Source organism: Bos javanicus, chromosome 5, assembly GCF_032452875.1.
Source record: "Bos javanicus breed banteng chromosome 5, ARS-OSU_banteng_1.0, whole genome shotgun sequence".
Lineage (NCBI taxonomy): Eukaryota > Metazoa > Chordata > Mammalia > Artiodactyla > Bovidae > Bos > Bos javanicus.
The window spans coordinates 61394477-61413460 of record NC_083872.1 but is presented as its reverse complement, the minus strand read 5'-3'; the positions used below and the strand labels follow the sequence as shown (position 1 = coordinate 61413460).

General features: G+C 41.8%; 1 protein-coding gene and 1 non-coding gene across 11 annotated transcripts in view; one reads left to right on the top strand and one right to left on the bottom strand.

Moving 5' to 3' along the window:
• The window catches only part of CFAP54 (cilia and flagella associated protein 54), a 300763-nt gene that overhangs the window by 131372 nt on the left and 150407 nt on the right, over positions 1-18984 (bottom strand). For 9 of the 10 annotated variants that reach the window (XM_061416977.1, XM_061416975.1, XM_061416972.1 and 6 more), the window contains 4 exons: positions 7534-7686; positions 5223-5417; positions 3019-3106; positions 2518-2727 (listed from right to left, as the gene is read on the bottom strand). In XM_061416977.1, the coding sequence (XP_061272961.1) occupies positions 2518-2727; positions 3019-3106; positions 5223-5417; positions 7534-7686 (646 nt within the window). The remainder of the gene's footprint in view (positions 1-2517; positions 2728-3018; positions 3107-5222; positions 5418-7533; positions 7687-18984) is intronic. The other variant, XM_061416974.1, reaches the window with a different exon arrangement.
• LOC133249029 (U6 spliceosomal RNA) lies at positions 10016-10122 on the top strand. The gene has a single exon (XR_009736837.1). It is a non-coding gene; the product is annotated as a U6 spliceosomal RNA (small nuclear RNA).

Genomic DNA, 18984 nt, shown 5'->3' with positions numbered 1-18984 from the left:
ATTTTAACACCAGTGGACTTCACTGTATTAATAACACCAGTCTGAGTTCAGCTTCTTTGTGAGGTGCTTTGCCTGCTGAGCAGTGGGAGAGAAAAGTTTCTTCTCCTCAGGGAGTCTCCAAGAATAGCCAAAACCCCTGGAGTACCTTAGAGCCTGTGGAAGTCAGACTTCCAGCTGGGTAACCCAGGAAATGACTTTCTGTTGATTGAAAATCACTAACAACTTCAGAGGCCCAGAGACCCTAAGGTGTCCTCTGGCAGGAAAGCTGTAAGCTGTTCTTTTCAAGCTGGGAACCTTTCTCAGCTTTTCTGTTCTCTGCTGACAAGTGCTACTAAATTATAAACTCAGACTTGTATGGGGACTCTGTGTGTGTGCGTGTGTGTGTGTGTGAAAGGAAGAGTTCCTTCTCAGAAGAGCAAAAGAAAAATCAAACAGAGTTGTTTTTTTAAATCTTTGAACGTTTTATACTTTTAAAATGGTAATTCCATACTTCCCTTGCCCAAATGCTAATTTTCTGAAAACAATGTGATCGTGAACTAAGACAAGTTACTATTTTTAAAAATTTTCTCTACAGCTCAAAATATTGTGCACATATTTTGCCTAACCATGCCCTATAATGTAACTACAGAGGTAAGGGAAACCTGTACCTCTACTCTCTTCATACATTTTATGTTTTTCACCTTAATCAAATATTTAAGATATTTGTGAGTCCTAAGTAGACATAAGGCATTGTGATAAGGCTTCCACATACGCCATGTGTGGGAGGCTGAAAAATGGCTGCCCAATGATTCCAACATCCTAATTCCCTAAATCTATGCATATGTTGCTCATGTGGCAAAAACCAAAAAAAAAAAGGGAATTCCCTGGTGGTCCCACAGTTAGGACTCAACGCTTTCATTGCTGAGAGCCCAGGTTCAATCTATGATCTGGTCGGGAAACTAAGATCCTTCCAGTTATATGATGCAGTGAAAAAAAAACAAAAAACAAAAAACCTGCAGATGTGATTAAATTAAGGGCCCTGAGATGGGAGGGAAAGTTCTACCAAATTATCCACATGGGTTCAATCTAATCACAATGGTCCTTTAAGAGAAAGACAGGAGGGTCAGAGTCAGAGAAGATGTGAGGATAGAAGCATACTGACAGAAAGGAAGATGAGAGTCTGTGGGTCCTGAAGACAGAAGATGAAGAATGCAGGAGGCCTTGGGAAGCTGAGACAGGCAACAACAGATTCACCCCCAGAACCTCTGGAGGTAGCTCAGCCCTGCCAACACTAGGATTTTAGGACCTCCGCCCTCCATAACCATAAAACAATAAATCAGTATTGTTTCAGGCCACTGAATTTTGTGGAATTTGTTACACCATCAAGAGGAAACTAATACAGTCTGTGATATGGGCTTAATTATATGCCCCACTGGGTCTTCTCTGGTGGCTCACTGGTAAAGAATCTGCCTGCCAATACAGGAGACCCGTGTTCAATCCCTGGATCAGGAAGATCCCCTGGAGAAGGAAATAGCAACCCACTCCAGTAGTCCATGGGGTCGCACAGAGTTGGACACGATTGAAGCAACTTAGCAGCAGCAGCCAGTATTCTTACCTGGAAAATCCCACAGGAAGAGAAGTCTGGCGGGCTACAGTCCATGGCATCTCAACGAGTTGGACACGACTGAGCCACTGACACATAAGCACCCCTGCACACCCAAAATTCCTAAGTTGAAATCCTAACCCCTAGTAACCTCAGAATGTGACTAAGAAATGGGATCTTTAAAGAGGCGATCAGGTTAAAAGGAAGTCATTAGGGTAGGCCGTCATCTAATATGAGAGGTGTCCTTACAAGAGGAGATTAGGACACAGACACACACAAAAAGGAAGAACATATGAGAAGAGACTGAGAAGAGAGTTATCTACAAGCAGGGAGAGAGGCCTCAGAAGAAAGCAGCACCCTGGGAACACCTTAATCTCAGATGTCAAGACCCCAAGATTGTGAGATGGTAAATTTCTCACAGATTGATATTCTGTCACTAGTCTGTAGTAGCAAATGAATATGGTATGTCATGTGATTTCTGTCACCATGGTTTACAGATGAGAATAGTTAGGCTCAGAGAGGATGAGTAACTTGCCAGGGGGCGCCCAGAGTTATTAGGAGGCTCTTAAATTAAGCGTAGTTGGCCTGCCTCCACGCTGTTATTCTTGCTCACCTACCAACTGTTATCCACTCAGTCATTCATTCAACAGTTACTGAATGCCATCTCCATGCTGGGCACTTGGAATACACTGGTGAACAAAGCAAAGACCTGAGCCCACGCAGTGCTCACATTCCAGAGGTAGCCCTGGTTACAGGAAAGGAGACGGCCATAAACGAGCAACAGCACAAACAAGTAAAGTGTATAATAAGCCTATAGGATATGAATGGAGCTGCCCAAGAACCCAGTGTGTGTGAGGCACCCTACATGGCCTGGGTGGGTAGCCCATGAAGGAAGGCCCCAGGTCCTACGGAAATGGCTCCAGCGTCATACTCACTGTGCTATCTTTGCTGATATCACCGCTCCCTGCAAACACCCCCAGATGCCGCCTTTGGACAGGAGCTCCTCACTGTAGTCTTTGGAACCTGGAGGTGACCAGCCATCAGTGGCACTGGTGAGTGAGCTGCCAATCTCCTTCCATGTATGGAGCATATCTTCTTTTCTGAAAATTTCATCCAGAGCTTGACTCCAACACTTAAAAGCAGCCCTGAAACAGAAGTGGGGCATCAGGCAGCATGAGATCTGTGTTGTTAAATCTATCTTTCAAAAAGGAAAGAAAATGCATTGAATAAACATTTTCATCAAAATGTTAGAGAATGGATCTGTGCCATTTATTGCTCATAACCGTTTCTCTCCGGTAGCATTTGATGACTAAAACACAGCAATGGAATATTATCCAAGAACTAAAATTTATGAAAGATGGTGCTTTTTTTCACAATAGTTAAACATTTTTCAGGTGAACAGAGTTCTCCCTGTTTTACTGACTCCTATAAGCTACCTTTTCTTCTGTGCGAAGATGAGAAGATTTCCAAGTTCATGCAACGCCTGCACATGAAGACTTCTTTGATTGCTGGTTTGAAGAACATCTGTATTTTTAATCAGGTGAAAGAAAAATGTCAGTCCCTGTAAAATATTTCCTTTATATGTGCAAGAATATTTTAAATTGCTTTATACCTTGACTGTGTAGATAAGCAAACTTCAAGTTAATAGACCCTCTAAATGTCACACAATATAGCTATAGAGAACAAATGATGTTCTGTTTGAATGTTAGGGAGTAGGAAAGTGGATCTAAGAGGGAGGAAACAAGATTGGATCTAACAGGTAGGAAACATGAATAAAGTAGATAGCGTAAGAGTGAGGCAGGTCAAGATGGTGAAGGAGGAAAAATCTAGAAAAAGCATACAAGGGAGATCGAACTGGGTATAAAATATAGAAATGTCATATGTGGCCAGAATATGGTTTTGGGGGAAGTTGAAGAAGCCGTAGTGGTAAGATTACTGAGGCATCTGAATGCCAACTGGAAAAATGTGAACACTATTCTACAGCAGATGGGAAGACTTGAATGGTTTGGTTTTGATCAGAGATGTGACAAGAGTGCAGCATATCAGATTCTTCCTTCACCCAAATACAAAAAAGCACATCTTTACTATCACCTGAATTTGTTGTTGCTTTCTGAGGAATGCATGCATTCCAAGATGTGTAGCCAAAAAAACCCCATCTAACATGGCACTGGTTCCTAATGAGGGTAGCTCTATTGGCTAGTGGGTATTTAAGAAATGTAAGGGAGGGGGCTGTTATTTGTCACAATGGGGCAACTGCTAGTGTTTCCTCAGTGAGGACCTGGCACTGGGGGGCCCTGCAGTGTACAGAACCTTCCCCCACAGGGAGGAAAAAGATGAGAAACTTGTAGATAATTATCTGAGTCTAACATCTAACTTCATTTTATACATAAAAGGGTATTTTTACATGTTTTCAAAATGCGCAGTTTTCCAGAAATGCAATCCCTGTAATATTTTAGTTTTTGTTCAGAATGCCCTACATTTGCCATTTTAGAAAATCATGGCACCAAAATTAACAATGCTGATAGTACCTGAGTCACCAATATAATACACTTGTATCAGTCTGCATTTGCAGCTGCCATATTCCTATGTATTCTGTATATCTTACATACAATATATGAGCATCTGATTGACTCTCTGTACCTCTGGCGCCTAAGCTCTTGCTGCAACTGTTGTCATTTAGTCACTTAGTCGTATCTGACTCTGCAACCCTATGGACTTTAGCCCACCAGACTTCTCTGTGTAATTCTCCAGGCAAGGATACTGGAGTGGGTTGCCATGTCCTTCTCCAGGGGATCTTCCCAACCCAGGGACTGAACCCACATCTCCTGCATTGGCAGGCAGGTTCTTTATCACTGAGCCACCTGGGAAGCCCATCTAAGCTCTTACATATTAACAAACAGATTCTTTTATTATAAAGTGATTTCATTTAATTTATCCTTCAATTTATATTTAGGACTTCATATTTATTTTTTTAAATAATCTGTACAGGAAGAGTATATTAATACAAATTTTATTTCAGGCACTAAAGGGGGAATATTTTCTGTTGTAAAAAATAGGGACATTGGATCTACAACATGTTGAATTTATACTGCTGAATTTGTAGAAACGCCAAATCAAGTGGAAAGACAAGGAAAACGGAACCAGCTGGGGCAAAGCAAAAGCACATAACAGTGGCCACATCTCAACAAACGGTTCACAGATTCAGTTAAAGTGGGATGAGCGGGAGGGCGCCTAGAATCTCGCAATGGTAACAGCTAGGCTGGAGAGACGATCACAGGAGGCGGGTGGCAGCGGCCCGTCTCCTTACTGCTCTGTTACTGCCTACAAGGGTGTGATGAATAGAGTCTATGTTCAAGCTCTTTCATCCCACTTCTACAGATGATATTTCAGTTACTGTACAGCACAGGTAACTATATTCAATATCTTGTAATAACCTATAATGTAAAATAATCTAAAAAATATATACACGTACATATAACCAAATCACTTTGCTGTACAGATGAAACTAACACAATATTGTTAATCAACTATATGTCAATAAAAAATATATTAAAAAAGGTATCATTTCAAGACCAAATGCAATCTCAACATTAATGTGGCAGATTATATTGAAAATGAACATGTAATGAATAAACCTTACTAATAGTTTCATAATAAGAAGAAATTACGAGTCCAAGTTGTGAGGAGGGAAGCTTGCTCTTCTCCACTGAGCTGAAAACTCGGAAGTGCTCCTGAGAAAGGTCGGGGGGTGTTGGCATGTGCATCTCTTCTGTCCCCATGGAAAACTCCACCTTCCCAGTAGCAAATTTTAAATTGTTCACTCCTCCTTTGTCTCCTAAATTCATGGGAAAATTTTTAAAAGAAGCTTAAAAATGGAGAAAAAAGGGAAGTTTAAGAGGAGGGGAAAAGTAGGAGAAATAGAAAGGGAGAAGGAAGGGTTTTACATAGAGTTGAGCCTCATTTACAGTTGGAGGGACTCTGTTTCTTTAAACTTTGTGTCTGGAACCATTTCTGAAGAGCCCAGGTGTGTGTCGATGTGCTCTACACTCGTGTTACCTCAGAAGGAGTAGTACAGAGGGCAGTTTGCTGGAAAGTGAATGCTGAAATAATGCTTTGCTCCTCCTGGGGATCAGGGGGAGAAGTTGCACAGTTTGAGTTTACTTTTTTAAAAAGAGTTTCCAACATTAAGATGTTAGTTTGCCTCTGGGGCAGAGACCTCTGGGATAGGCGCAATGTACAGGTAGTTCTGACCTAAGGGGAAAGAAATAGGAAAGAATCTGTGTCTGTGTAAGGTCAGAGAACACACAGGGAAAAGAAAGGGAAAAATATTCTTGGGGAAGGAGTTTAAAACCTCAGAGAGAGAGAAGCTAAAATGGATTTAGGTCTACAGCCAAGGACTGGAGATAAACTTCTGAGGGTATTAATACTAGGTGAAATTCAGAATGAAGTGGTATAAACCATCCTTAGGAATTGCGTCTGCTTTTTTTCAATTCATGCCCTTAACCACTGTTAATGTACACCATAACCAAAGGAAGTTTAAACATGATATGCTGTGCTTAGTCATTCAGCTGTGTCCCACTTTTTGAGACCCCATGGACTATAAGCCCTCCAGGCTTCTCTGTCCATGGATATTCTCCACGTGAGAATACTGGAGTGGGTTGCCATGCCCTCCTCCAGGGGATCTTCCAAACCCAAGAATTGAACCGAGGTCTCCCGCATTACAGGCAGATTCTTTACCATCTGAGCCACAGGGAAGCTCCAAAACATGATATGGAGGGCTAAGTGTGTCTGTGGACAATACAACCAAAAACTGTGGGCACATATCATAACAAGTGCTTTCTCGGGGGAGAAGGGGAGCAACAATGACACATATATGCATTCATACATGCATACACACATACATTATATATATATACATATATACATACATAGATACATATATTATATACATAAGTAAACTTTTGTCAGTAGTTGTAAAAAAAATTGGTTTAATTTCTAAAAAATCAGTTCAGAGAATATTAGCATCTTAGATGCTAAATTTAAATCTATTATTAATAACTTTAAAATATAATTATTTTAAGTTTATTAATATAAATTTATTTTCATTATTCTGATAAATTTGAAAAGTAAGGATTATAAACATAAATTAGGATTTTAGATTACCTAAATGTAGGTAATTTGGGATTTCTTAACCTACATTTGAGTATCCTTTTTCTCCCTGAGGTTAACCACTTGAAGCCCTGCTTTGACTGAGTTTACAAATCAATAGATTTTGAGAAGGGAGAAAACAAGTGTAAAGTAACCAAACATAATGAATATCTTTTTTTTAAGCTAAGATGAAAATCTATGGTATTAATAAGGAATTTTACTGGTGTGTATATTAAAATGCATCTATTTCTTTGACATTGATAAGTAGTGCTTTGGTAAAAGACTGTGTAGTTAATTCTGTATGAATCAATTCATCTACTTATGAAAATAAAACAAGACTATAGCACCATACTTGCAAAGCAAAGAGTAAGGACACAGAGGTATAGAATCAAACATTAACACTGCTTTCGTATTTACTCCACTCAAGGGAGTATACTCAGAAGGCATAAAAACATGAGGGAGGCAGTGCTTTGGTTGGAATCAAGAGTGGGAAACAGAGGTGTGATCCACTGGACAAGAAGAAAGAGTGAAAGGCAGCTGAAAGCGGGCATGGAAGTGGGGGAAGGAGGAACCTAGTACAGAACATGGTAGACCCACAGGATGATACCCTGTGAAAATAAAGAGACAGGAACACAGAGCAAGTACAGTCAGCCCTCTGCTTCTGGAGATGCAGAGCCATGGATACTAGGGAGGGGGGAGCTGACTGTAAGGGACGTGTGCATCCACGATTTTGGTATCCACAGGGGGTCCCAGAACCCGTTCCCCACAGGTGCACAGGAACAACGGGAATGACTGTATTTCACCTTGTGTCTGTGCGAGAAATAACGAAAGCAACTTTCTGCTGTGCCGGATTGATCTGTTGTGATATTTGGATTTTTCCAAGGTCTCTCTAAAACATCTCAGAGTGTCTGTCACGTCCACAGGCACACAGAGGAGCTCTTTGGCTCTGCTGTATTCTAAAAGGAAAGGGAAGAGTGACGTTAGGAATGAAATGTTGCAGCAAGCCAAGGAGCCTTTCTAATTCAGAGAATTTCTTGGGCCCAAACTAAAGCTGCTAAATTCAAAGCCCCCAGGTCTGCAGCAGGTGTTTCAATGTTCAGATCAATTTTTTTTTTTCTTGGTTTATTTGACAGTTCTTTTTTTAAAAAAGAAAAAAAAAACTTAGAAAACTTTTGATTCGTATGAAATGCAAATAACTTTAGATCTTGCCAATTTTCCTTATGAAGCCTCCTACTTTTTCCTTTGCTGATCATAAAAGATGAAATAATCTGCTCCTTTTCAGCAGCCTCTTCAAAGCCAAGGTGCCTTGGGAAAGAGACAAAAGGAGGAAACAAAGCTTGGAGATGGGCAACTGCTCTCTTAAGAGAGGAAAAGACAGCTTTCTAACACTGGAGAAGGCAGAGGAAAAGAAGATGAGGCCATAAACATGTAGGGAACTGAAAAGCCATCCTAAAAAGTGGCCAGAAGGGCAGATGTTGGCAGAGCTGCCGTGAGGTCTCTGGAGAGGAAGTGCCAGACCCATGAATTCAGCTGCAGACCAGCTGCATATGCTATGAAGCAGGCACGTGGGAGAGAGGACACACAGGCTTCAGACTGAACGACAAACAAATTTACCCCTTCAACAAATGAACAGGTCAAATACCCCCTGTCAAATCTGAAGTCCTGAGAGTCCAGCAACTTGCTAGGGAACAGGGCTGTAACAGCTTAAGAGACATGACCTTTGTCCTCAAGAAATCCACACTTTAGCTGAAGCTATGAGGGCATTTTAACACTGGCGCATGAAAATCACACTGACAGAGCATCTGGGGACACGCCAAAATGATGGAGAGAAAGAAGAGAGATCAGTGCAGGAAGGAAAGGATGAGCAAGAAACAGTTCATGGGGGGAAAGACATGCCAGCTGTGTCTTAGAGAACAGGGAAGACTATCAGGAAGTAAGGGAAGGGGTTTCAGATAGAATGAGAAGAGCTGAAGCTGGGACATCCCTGGAGGTCCACTGGTTAAGACTTCCCCTTCCAATGCAGGGGTTGGGGGTTTGATCCTTGATCAGGGAACTAAGAGTCCACATGCAAAAAAGCCAAAACTTAAAACGGAAGGATTATTGAAACAAATTCAGTAAAGACTTTAAAAAAAGGTCCACATTGAAAAAATCTTAAAAAAAAAAGAATAGCTGAATCTGATTGAGTGTTTATACTATACCAGTAACTATTCTAAATAAACACTGTGATAGTCTTATTGAATTCTAGCAACACTCATTGGAGAAGGCAGTGGCACCCCACTCCAGTACTCTTGCCTGGAGAATCCCAGGGATGGAGGAGCCTGGTAGGCTACAGTCCATGGGGTCACTAAGAGTCAGACACAACTGAGTGACTTCACTTTTACTTTTCACTTCCATGCATTGGAGAAGGAAATGGCAACCCACTCCAGAATTCTTGCCTGGAGAATCCCAGGGATGGGGGAGCCTGTTGGGCTGCCGTCTATGGGGTCGCACAGAGTCGGACATGATTGGTGCGACTTAGCAGCAGCAGCAGCAACACTCATAAGAGGTATGTCCCATTATATCCTCTTTTTACAGATGAAAATCAGGCATAGAGAAGTCTCAGCTTCCCTTGGGTCACAGAACCAGCTTGCACAGGAGAGGGTGGAATCAGGATTAAAAGTGGCAATGCAGGGCACAGTGAGATGACACGGCCAGTTCTTTTGAACCAAGAAGGGTTTCCAGAGGCCTAAAGCCCTCACTGCGTATGTGGCCTTCATCCTCTTTAATGGGCTGCCAAGAAAGCGTTTTGAGTAAGACCCCAGCAGAAGGAGATTCATATTTTAGGAAGCGTGAGCCAGCAGTTGTATGCACAGCAGGCTGCAATAGAACGAGGGTGGTGGCTGAGAGGTTATAACGTTACAACACTGACATAGTATGATTTGAACTTGATTAAGATGGTAGCAGTGAGAACAAGGGAGGGACACAGAAAATTCCAATGTTAGAAGTGATTGGAGAATGGTTAATTGGCTACTAGGCGAAGAAAAAAAAAAGGCGTGGAAATTGCCTCTTATCCACCTTTTAGGGCTGATGACCTTGCTTCCTACCTCACTGGGAATAAATGGAAGGAATCCAAATGGATTTCCTGCAAGCCCCTACGCCTAGACCCACACAGCCCCCAGTTCCCATGCTATCTACACTGCAAGGTCATCACTCCGGCAATTCTCCTCTCTCCTCCCAGTCACCAGTTTTTCCCTCTGCTGAGTCAACATCCCGTTTTGCGTTTTTTTCTATTTTTAAAAATCATCAGTGCTCGCTTCGGCAGCACATATACTAAAATTGGAACGATACAGAGAAGATTAGCATGGCCCCTGCGCAAGGATGACACGCAAATTCGTGAAGCGTTCCATATTTTTAAAAATAAAATAAAATTGGAAGAATAAAAAAAATAAATAAATAAAATTATAAGTCACATAAGAAATGGGCTAATTGTAAGTTATGACTATACATTTATTAAAATACTTTGTTAATTTTCATTGAAAAAAAAAAAAAATCATCAAAAATTTTGTGTTCACTGCAGCATTAGTTACAGTAGCCAAGATATGGAACAACTTAAGGGTCCATCAACAAATGAATGGATAGAGAGAATGTGGTATTTACCCAGTGGAATATTATTCAGAGCCATAAAAAAGGAAACCCTATCATTTGTGACAACTTGGATGAGCCCTGATCAGACAGAGAAAGGCAAACAGTGAATGATCTCATGTACATTTGGAATCTAAAAAACTCAAACTCAAACAAACAGAGAAGAGACTGGTGGTTGCCAGAGGCAGAGTTGTGGGGTGATGGGCAAAAATGGATGAAGGTGACCCAAGGTATAAATGTCAATTAAAAGACAAATAAGTTCTGAAACTGTAAAGAATAGCACAGAGACTATATTTAAATTTCTAAAAAAAAAAATTTTAACCCTTTCTCTTGACTCTTCTTTCCCCTCAAGCCACCATCCTATCTCTCTGCTCCATTTTATAATTAAACTCCTCAAAAAGTTCTATTTTCATTGTTCCCCATTCTCTCTTGCTGCTGCTGCTAAGTCGCTTCAGTCGTGTCTGACTCTGTGCGACCCCCATAGACAGCAGCTCACCAGGCTCCCCTGTCCCTGGGATTCTCTAGGCAAGACCGCTGGAGTGGGTTGCCATTTCCTTCTCCAATTCTGTCTTAAAACTGCTTAAATCAGACTTTTCCCCCATTATTTCACCCGAAGGATCGTCACTAGAATAAATCTAGTGTTCAATTTTTAGGCTTTATCTCACATAAATTTTCAACAGCATTTGACCCAGTTGCTAACTCCTTCCTCCTTGTAATACTTTCTTCACTTGGCTTACAGGTCCTTTACCAACCTACTGACCCCTCCTTCTTAGCCCTCTTTGCTAATTCATCCTTGTCAACCCAAATTCTTAATATTTGAAAATCCCAAGGCTCAACCCTTAGACTGCCTCTCTTTTCTTCTTAACTAACATTTGAGACAGGCTGGAACCTGGGACCCTTTACTGGAATACTTGCATCTGGACAAACGTCTCCTCCAGCAATAGAATACAAAGAAACTTCCAGTACTCTTGCCTGGAAAATCCCATGGATGGAGGAGCCTGGTGGGCTGCAGTCCATGGGGTCGCTAAGAGTCAGACACGACTGAGCGACTTCACTTTCACTTTTCACTTTCATGCATTGAAGAAGGAAATGGCAACCCACTCCAGTGTTCTTGCTTGGAGAATCCCAGGGACAGGGGAGCCTGGTGGCTGCCGTCTATGGGGTCACACAGAGTCGGACACAACTGAAGTGACTTAGCATAGCATAGCATAGCATAAGCGACTAAAAACAACTGTGTGCATGCACAGTTGAGGCAAATCATGAACAATAAGATACACAAAGGCCAAAACCCATCTGCCATCTCTGGGGCCTGGAGCAAAAGCAGGGTACTGCACACAGCACCACCAGGGCACGGGGAGACCAACCTCAGTGACTCCCCTGCCAACACACTGACCTGCTCTCACACCCAATTTAAGAAACTAGCCCCCCTGTCAGTTGGAGATTGAGGAAGGGAATCTATTACTTCTTCTCATTCCTTTGTGCTGTAGCATAAGTCCCAATGAAGCCTTGCCTGAATTCCTCATCCTCTCTCTTATCAATGTCTATTGATTAACGAGTTCAAGAACCCAGTTCAGTAACACATTCACCCCCTTGATGATCTCATCTAGTCTCACGGGTCTAAGTACCTACATGCTATCTCTGGCCCCATCTCTCTTGAAGTCCAGGCTCATTTATCCACTGGTCTCATCTGCTGGGCATTTAATGAACATCTCACACTTAGCATGTTCCCAACTGATTTCCTAATCTTTCCTCCCTAAACCTACTCCTTTCATAGTCTTTCCTCATCTTATTAAAGGGTGGTTCTATTTTTCCAGTTGCTCAGGCCACAAGCTGGCATCATCCTTGACTTGTTATCTCATCTCAAGCCCCAAGTCAAATTCACAACAAATCCTGGAGGCTCCCCATTCAGAAAATGTCTGGAGTGCCACCATCTCTCCCCAGATCTACTCACCACTTCCATTCCACTGTGTTCCAAGACCCGACATCTCTTTCTGAATCACTGTGACCACCCCCAAGCAGTCTCATTTCTACCCTTGCCAGTCTCAACAAAAAAACCAGAGGACCCCCTTTAAAATACAAGCTATCCCTTTTAAAATATAAATTATCTCATGTCACACCCCTGTCCAAGACTCCCCCATCACCGAGAGAGAACAGTGTCCTTGGAGTGACCTCTAAGGCCCACCAAGAAGAGGTTCCCTGTGACCTTACTATTCTCCCCCTTACTCCCTCCCACATTGGCGTGCTTCCACCCAAGGGTCTTGGCACCAGTGGTTCACTTTGTCCTAGAACATTCTTCCCTGAGATATCCCCAGGTCTGATTCCTCAACTCCTTAAGCTTATGACTTCACTGTTAACTCCTCAGTGAGGCCTTCTTTGATCACTCTCTTTAACATTGTCACAACTTCTCTTTTCTTCTCAGCACCCATTAGCTTCTGACCTACTATGGGTTTTACTTATTTATTGATTGTCTCTGACCACTAAAATGCAAGTTCTGTGAGAGCAGAGATTTTTGCCCATTTTGTCCACTGAATTCACCCCTGGCCTATAACTGTACCTATTACAAGGTATGTGCTGAATAAACATTCATTACGTGAATGAATGACAACAGTTTTCAAAGCTAAATGCTTGGGACAAACTTTATTAATAATCACTTCCATAGGCATTAATCTCAATTTATTGTCACAGTATTTTACAACTAGTAGAGATAAATATCACTCATACTTTACAAAGGACGAAAAGTGAATTTGAGGGACAGTCACTTGTCTTAACTGGAGAAGGAAAAGGCAACCCAACTCCAGTATTCTTGCTTGGGAAATCCCATGGACAGAGGAGCCTAGTGGGCTACAGTCCATGGGGTCACAAAGAGTCAAACATGACTTAGCAATTAAAAAACAACAACAACACTTGTTCTAAGCCCTTACAAGATGAGAGAGAACCAGTGTTTTAGTCTGACGCCTTTCCCAAATAGTTTCCCAAAGGGTGTCAGATTTGGGGAACAGGCAATGATCCTAATTTAAGGTGTGCTCCTGTGGGCATAGAGACACTTTGAGAATAATACAGATTAAGCCTGGGGTCCTTGTAAGCCCAGTGAGGTCTTGGTGAAATTAATAACATGGGGTCACATTCAATGACCGTGGAGACACATCTTTCATTACACCTTGATGTCTCGAAACCCTGGAAGCTCTGGTCAAACCAGGAACATGGCTATGTTGAGAGGTGCATCTGTGCCCCCAGAAAGTTCACTCATGACTCACTTCATGACACACTTCCCTGTCATACATTTAAGAGGATCAAATAATGAGGCACAGGTCACACTCTTCTCCTGCCAACTTTGCTCTCCTGTCCCCCTACCTTGTCTCCACCACCCCTCTCTCCTCTAAGCATGCACAGTCCTGCGTGAGTCCTGACAAGGCATGCCCTCACCCCTCCCACCCCAACCCTTATGCACAGCACCCTGAAGATCATAGGTTTCTGCTCCGTTTCTCCACTTTTCCTGCCAGAATTCAAGAGCTTGGCTTTCATTTTTTCTTCCATAGAGAGTGAGATGAGGGAAAGAAGTTCAGCAAAGCAAAGGAAAGGGAGGAAACTGGAAGCCCTCACATATTAATATTTTCAGACAGTAACTTTCTCAGGAGGCCTTCATTTGCAAGATCTGTTAAAACTGGGATGGTAAGATTTACCTCCAAGAGTTACTAGACTACGTTTTAACCCATTTGTGACAGGTCCAGCACAGTATTGGTCATGGAGGAAGCATTTAATAAATGGAGCTCACATTATATTTTTAAAATGTCCACTGAGAACGTACCAGTACTAGGTGCCATGCCAGGCACTGAGCAGGTACAAATGAACAAAATAGACACACTCCTTGCTCTCCCAGAGCTTACATTCTAGAATAAAAGTCACAAAGGCATGCCAGTGATTACAGATTATAAGAGGGAAAAGAGGAGATGTTTGCCATCTTTAAAATATGGGCTCTGAATAAAATCATCCTGCTACTTTTTAGCAAATATATGCTTATAAATAATTTCTCTTTGTTGTTTTCCTAAATTATATTTTACCTTACTTTTTTCTCTTCTTTCAAGCCCTAGTATACCCTTTTTTCTTATTGTCTAATTAGGCTTCTGTTGGTGTTTTGGTGGTTGTCTACAGGAGATAAATGATGCAAAGCAATAAGGAAATATCATTAGCTTGCAGGCCTTATTCTGCCATCTCTGTCTCAAGGGGTCCCTCTCTGAGAACTTCTATGGATAATTCAGAAGCTATTTTAAAGGCACTAATAGCCTCAACAGTTTGAAATAGGTAAAAATAAGGAAGAGGAGAGAAAAGACTAGATTTACTATGTCTCTCGTGTACCAGTGTAGACATTAAAATTGAAATGCCAATGACTCCAGAGAGATGGTCTCAATAAGGAAGAATCCCAGTGAGTGATATAAACTTTGGGCCACTTTCTACACCTTCGGTGACATCAATCCAAATGCCCAGAGGCACTAATAAAACACACCAGCCAAAGGGTTCAAAATTCCAACACACGTGATGGCTGAACTATCCTGTTAGAGAACTTAGATGCCAATAAAGTCAAACCTGAAGAAAGAGATCCCAGACAGAAAGCAAAAACAGCTACAATAAAAGGCATATCCATAGAGTTATCACCCCTTTGAAGCTTAACAAGCAGGCGGGTTACTCATCCATACAAAAAATCATCTATAAAGTAAGGTATTCTCACTCCTCCAAATCCTACAGAGACTGTACCAAATTACATATGCATTATTAAATAGCTAGAGGGAGAATAGAATGCTGTTAAATAATGAGAATCCCAAATGTTCCTAGGCACCGGAGCGTTACAGTATCTGTTCTGAAGAATTAAACATATCAAGCATTACCTCCAAATGCTATTATGCCAAAAGAAAATCTATGATGTTCTAAAGCAGCGATCTGGGGTGGAAACCATCAGGAGTATACTTGTTCTTTTTTCAAAACTCTTTTAAGAATTTCAAACATGTCATGGTGATATAAGGACCATCATGCTTATAAACACATTAATGATCTGAATTTAGTACACTAAAAAAAAATTCAGCATCCTAAAAATTTGCCTAATAAGCCCAAAAGCACAGCCCAAATTATGCTCCTAGACACAGAGGTCCTAGAGTTTCATAAGGAGATATCAGGTGGATGCCAAGATTTTAATGATAATGGTTCAGTGTAAAACCTGTAGTAGTTATGCAGGATCATCTTAAAATTGTGCAACTATCATAACAAGTAACAATAAAATATCTGTTTCCCCATGACTACTGATATATAGCAAATTTTTTCTTGAATGCTGTAAGTTAAGAAGAGAATCTAAGCTGAAAAGGGACAAAGGACAGACAGACCTGATAGCTCAGTGGAGCCCTGTGAGCAATCAGACAGACCAGAGTTTGAACCATGATTCCAGCACTCACTTGTAACATTTAATTATCTAATGTGTAATGTAAGTATAATATCTACCTCCTACAATTGTTGAAGAGTTAGTTGCTCAGTTATGTCTGACTCTTTGCAACCCCATGGACTGTATGTAGCCCGCAAGGCTCCTTTGTGCGTGGAAATCTCCAGGCAAGAATACTGGAGTGGGTAGCCATTCCCTTCTTTAGAGGATCTTCCTGACCCAGGGATTGAACTCAGATCTCCTGCACTGCAGGCAGATTCTTTAACCATCTGAGCCACCAGAAGATAATAAAGTACTGGCTCAATCAATTATTACTGCCATTACAATATTTTTTAGATCTTATCTATTTGAATACTCCTACTCTGTCCATGGGCTTCCTAAGTGACTCAGCAGTAGACTCCACCTGCCAATGCAGGAAATTCAGGTTCAATCCCTGGGTTGGAAAGATCCCCTGAAGAAGGAAATGGCAACCTGCTCCAGTATTCTTGCCTGGAGAATTCCATGGACAGAGGAGCATGGAGGGGTACAGTCCATGGGGTCACTAAAGAATCAGACATGACTTAGAGACTAAACAACAACAACAACTCTGTTCATTGCTCAAACTAGCTCTACCTCCACCACCATTGAGAACCATCTCAAAGGATCACTGAAGCCTGATGACCCCATCTTTCTTTCTGCCCTACCACCTACCCTCTTGCCTTTCCAAATATAACCTAACAACAGACTGGCAACGTGCTTTCCTGACACATTGCAGCCATTGTCATTAAGCACCTACTGGTCACATGGGTCTAGAGTTTTCCTACATATGCTTTTCCTAGATCTTAGATGTTAGTCACCATTTTGATAACAAGCATTTTCTTTTTTTGTTGTTGTTGGAGTATATTTGATTTACAATGTTGTGTTAGTTTCTACTATACAGCAAAGTGAATCAGCCATGCATATACATATATCCACTCTTTTGAAGATTCTTTTCTCATATAGTTCATTACAAAGAACTCAGTTCAGGTCAGTTCAGTCCCTCAGTTGTGTCCGACTCTTTGTGCCCCATGAATCACAGCACGCCAGGCCTCCCTGTCCATCACCAACTCCTGGAGTTCACTCAAACTCACATCCATCGAGTCGGTGATGCCATCTAGCCATCTCATTCTCTATCATCCCCTTTTCCTCCTGCCCAGCATCAGAGTCTTTTCCAATGAGTCAACTCTTCACATGAGATGGCCAAAGTACTGGAGTTTCAGCTTTAGCATCATTCCTTCCAAAGAATACCCAGGGCTGATCACCTTTAGAATGGACTGGTTGGATCTCCTTGCAGTCCAAGGGACTCTCAAGAGTCTTCTCCAACACCACAGTTCAAAACCATCAATTCTTCAGCGCTCAGCTTTCTTCACAGTCCAACTCTCACATCCATACATGACCACTGGAAAAACCATAGCCTTGACTAGACGGACCTTTGTTGGCAAAGTAATGTCTTTACTTTTCAATATGCTATTTAGGTTGGTCATAACTTTTCTTCCAAGAAGTAAGCGTCTTTTAATTTCATGGCTGCAGTCACCATCTGCAGTGATTTTGGAGCCCAAAAATAAAGTCAGCCACTGTTTCCACTGTTTCCCCATCTATTTCCCATGAAGTGATGGGACGAGATGCCATGATCTTCATTTTCTGAATGTTGAGCTTTAAGCCAACTTTTTCACTCTCCTCTTTCACTTTCATCAAGAGGCTTTTTAGTTCCTCTTCACTTTCTGCCATAAGGGTGGTCTGCAGGTCCTTAATAGTTATCTACTTTATGTATGCTGCTGCTGCTAAGTCACTTCAGTCGTGTCTGACTCTGTGCGACCCCATAGACGGCAGCCAACCAGGCTCCCCCATCCCTGGGACTCTCCAGGCAAGAACACTGGAGTGGGTTACCATTTCCTTCTCCAATGCATGAAAGTGAAAAGTGAAAATGAAGTTGCTCAGTTGTATCCAACTCTTAGCGACCCCATGACTGCAGCCCACCAGGCTCCTCTGCCCTTGGATTTTCCAGGCAAGAGTATTGGAGTGGGGTGCCATTGCCTTCTCCAACTTTATGTATAATAGTGTGTATATGTTAGTCCCAATCTCCCAATTCACTCCTCCCTTCCCCACACCATACCCCCCACTCCCCCACCCCCTGTAACCAGAAGATTGATAACAAGCATTTTTGACAAATTTTCTCACATTTGTTGCCAGTTCTTTTTAGGATGGAGGGGACAGTATAAATCACATTCTGAGTTACAGATCCCAAGTTGGAGGATCTCCAGAGGTTTGACAGACAAGATGAAGAAAAGGACAACACACCCAGAAAGAAACATGCTCTTTGGAACTATTCACACATGACTGATGAGGGGAAGTTGGTCCTCCTGCTGTTCACTGAATATGAGGAAATAATTTATCATTGGCAGTAAAACCTACAAGTTCATGGTCACCAGTGCTTCTCAACTGGATCGTCTATACTGCTCTGCAGCTCTCCTATCTTCCTTTCTCCTATTTTCCAGTCCACCACCTCACATCTCTCCTGGAATCTCAACCTTGGCTGTGCTCTCAACTCCTTGCTTCATTAAGAAAATCTCTAGTGCCCAGTAAAGATGCCTTCAAATTCTACCACTAACATCTACAAATTTTCCTGCATTTGAACCTGTTCTCTCCTTCCTTTCTTATCTAGCATCAGGGGTGTCCCAACATCCTAAGTCCCATATATCCCATTTTCTGCCTTGTTTATCCTCAAGCTCCTTGCCTGATCAAACATCTTTATCTCTTGGCTCTCCCTCTCTCCTGGATCTTTCTATTAAATATAGAAATATTCTCCTTCTCTTCTACTAAAACAACCACACAAATAAAACAAAGGCCCCCTGGGTTCCACTTTCCCTTCTGGCCGCTCCTGCTTTTTTCTTGTCACTTCTAAGCTTCATCAAAGGCAATTCTCATTCAGTGACTCTGTGCAGGCACAGCTTACCACTACCACACCCACCACTCAAAACACTGCCATTACCCTCCCAACCATTTCTTTGAAACTACTATTGTTAAAGTCATTCATTCAGCAAGTGGACACTGAGTTCCTACGATGTGTCAGGTACTGATGAAGGCATGTAGATTCCATCGATGAACAAACCAATTGTCCTTGACCTCACAGACCCTACCTTTTATCAGCAGAGACAGACTAGTAATCAATAAATATAAGTTTTAAAAAATTGAG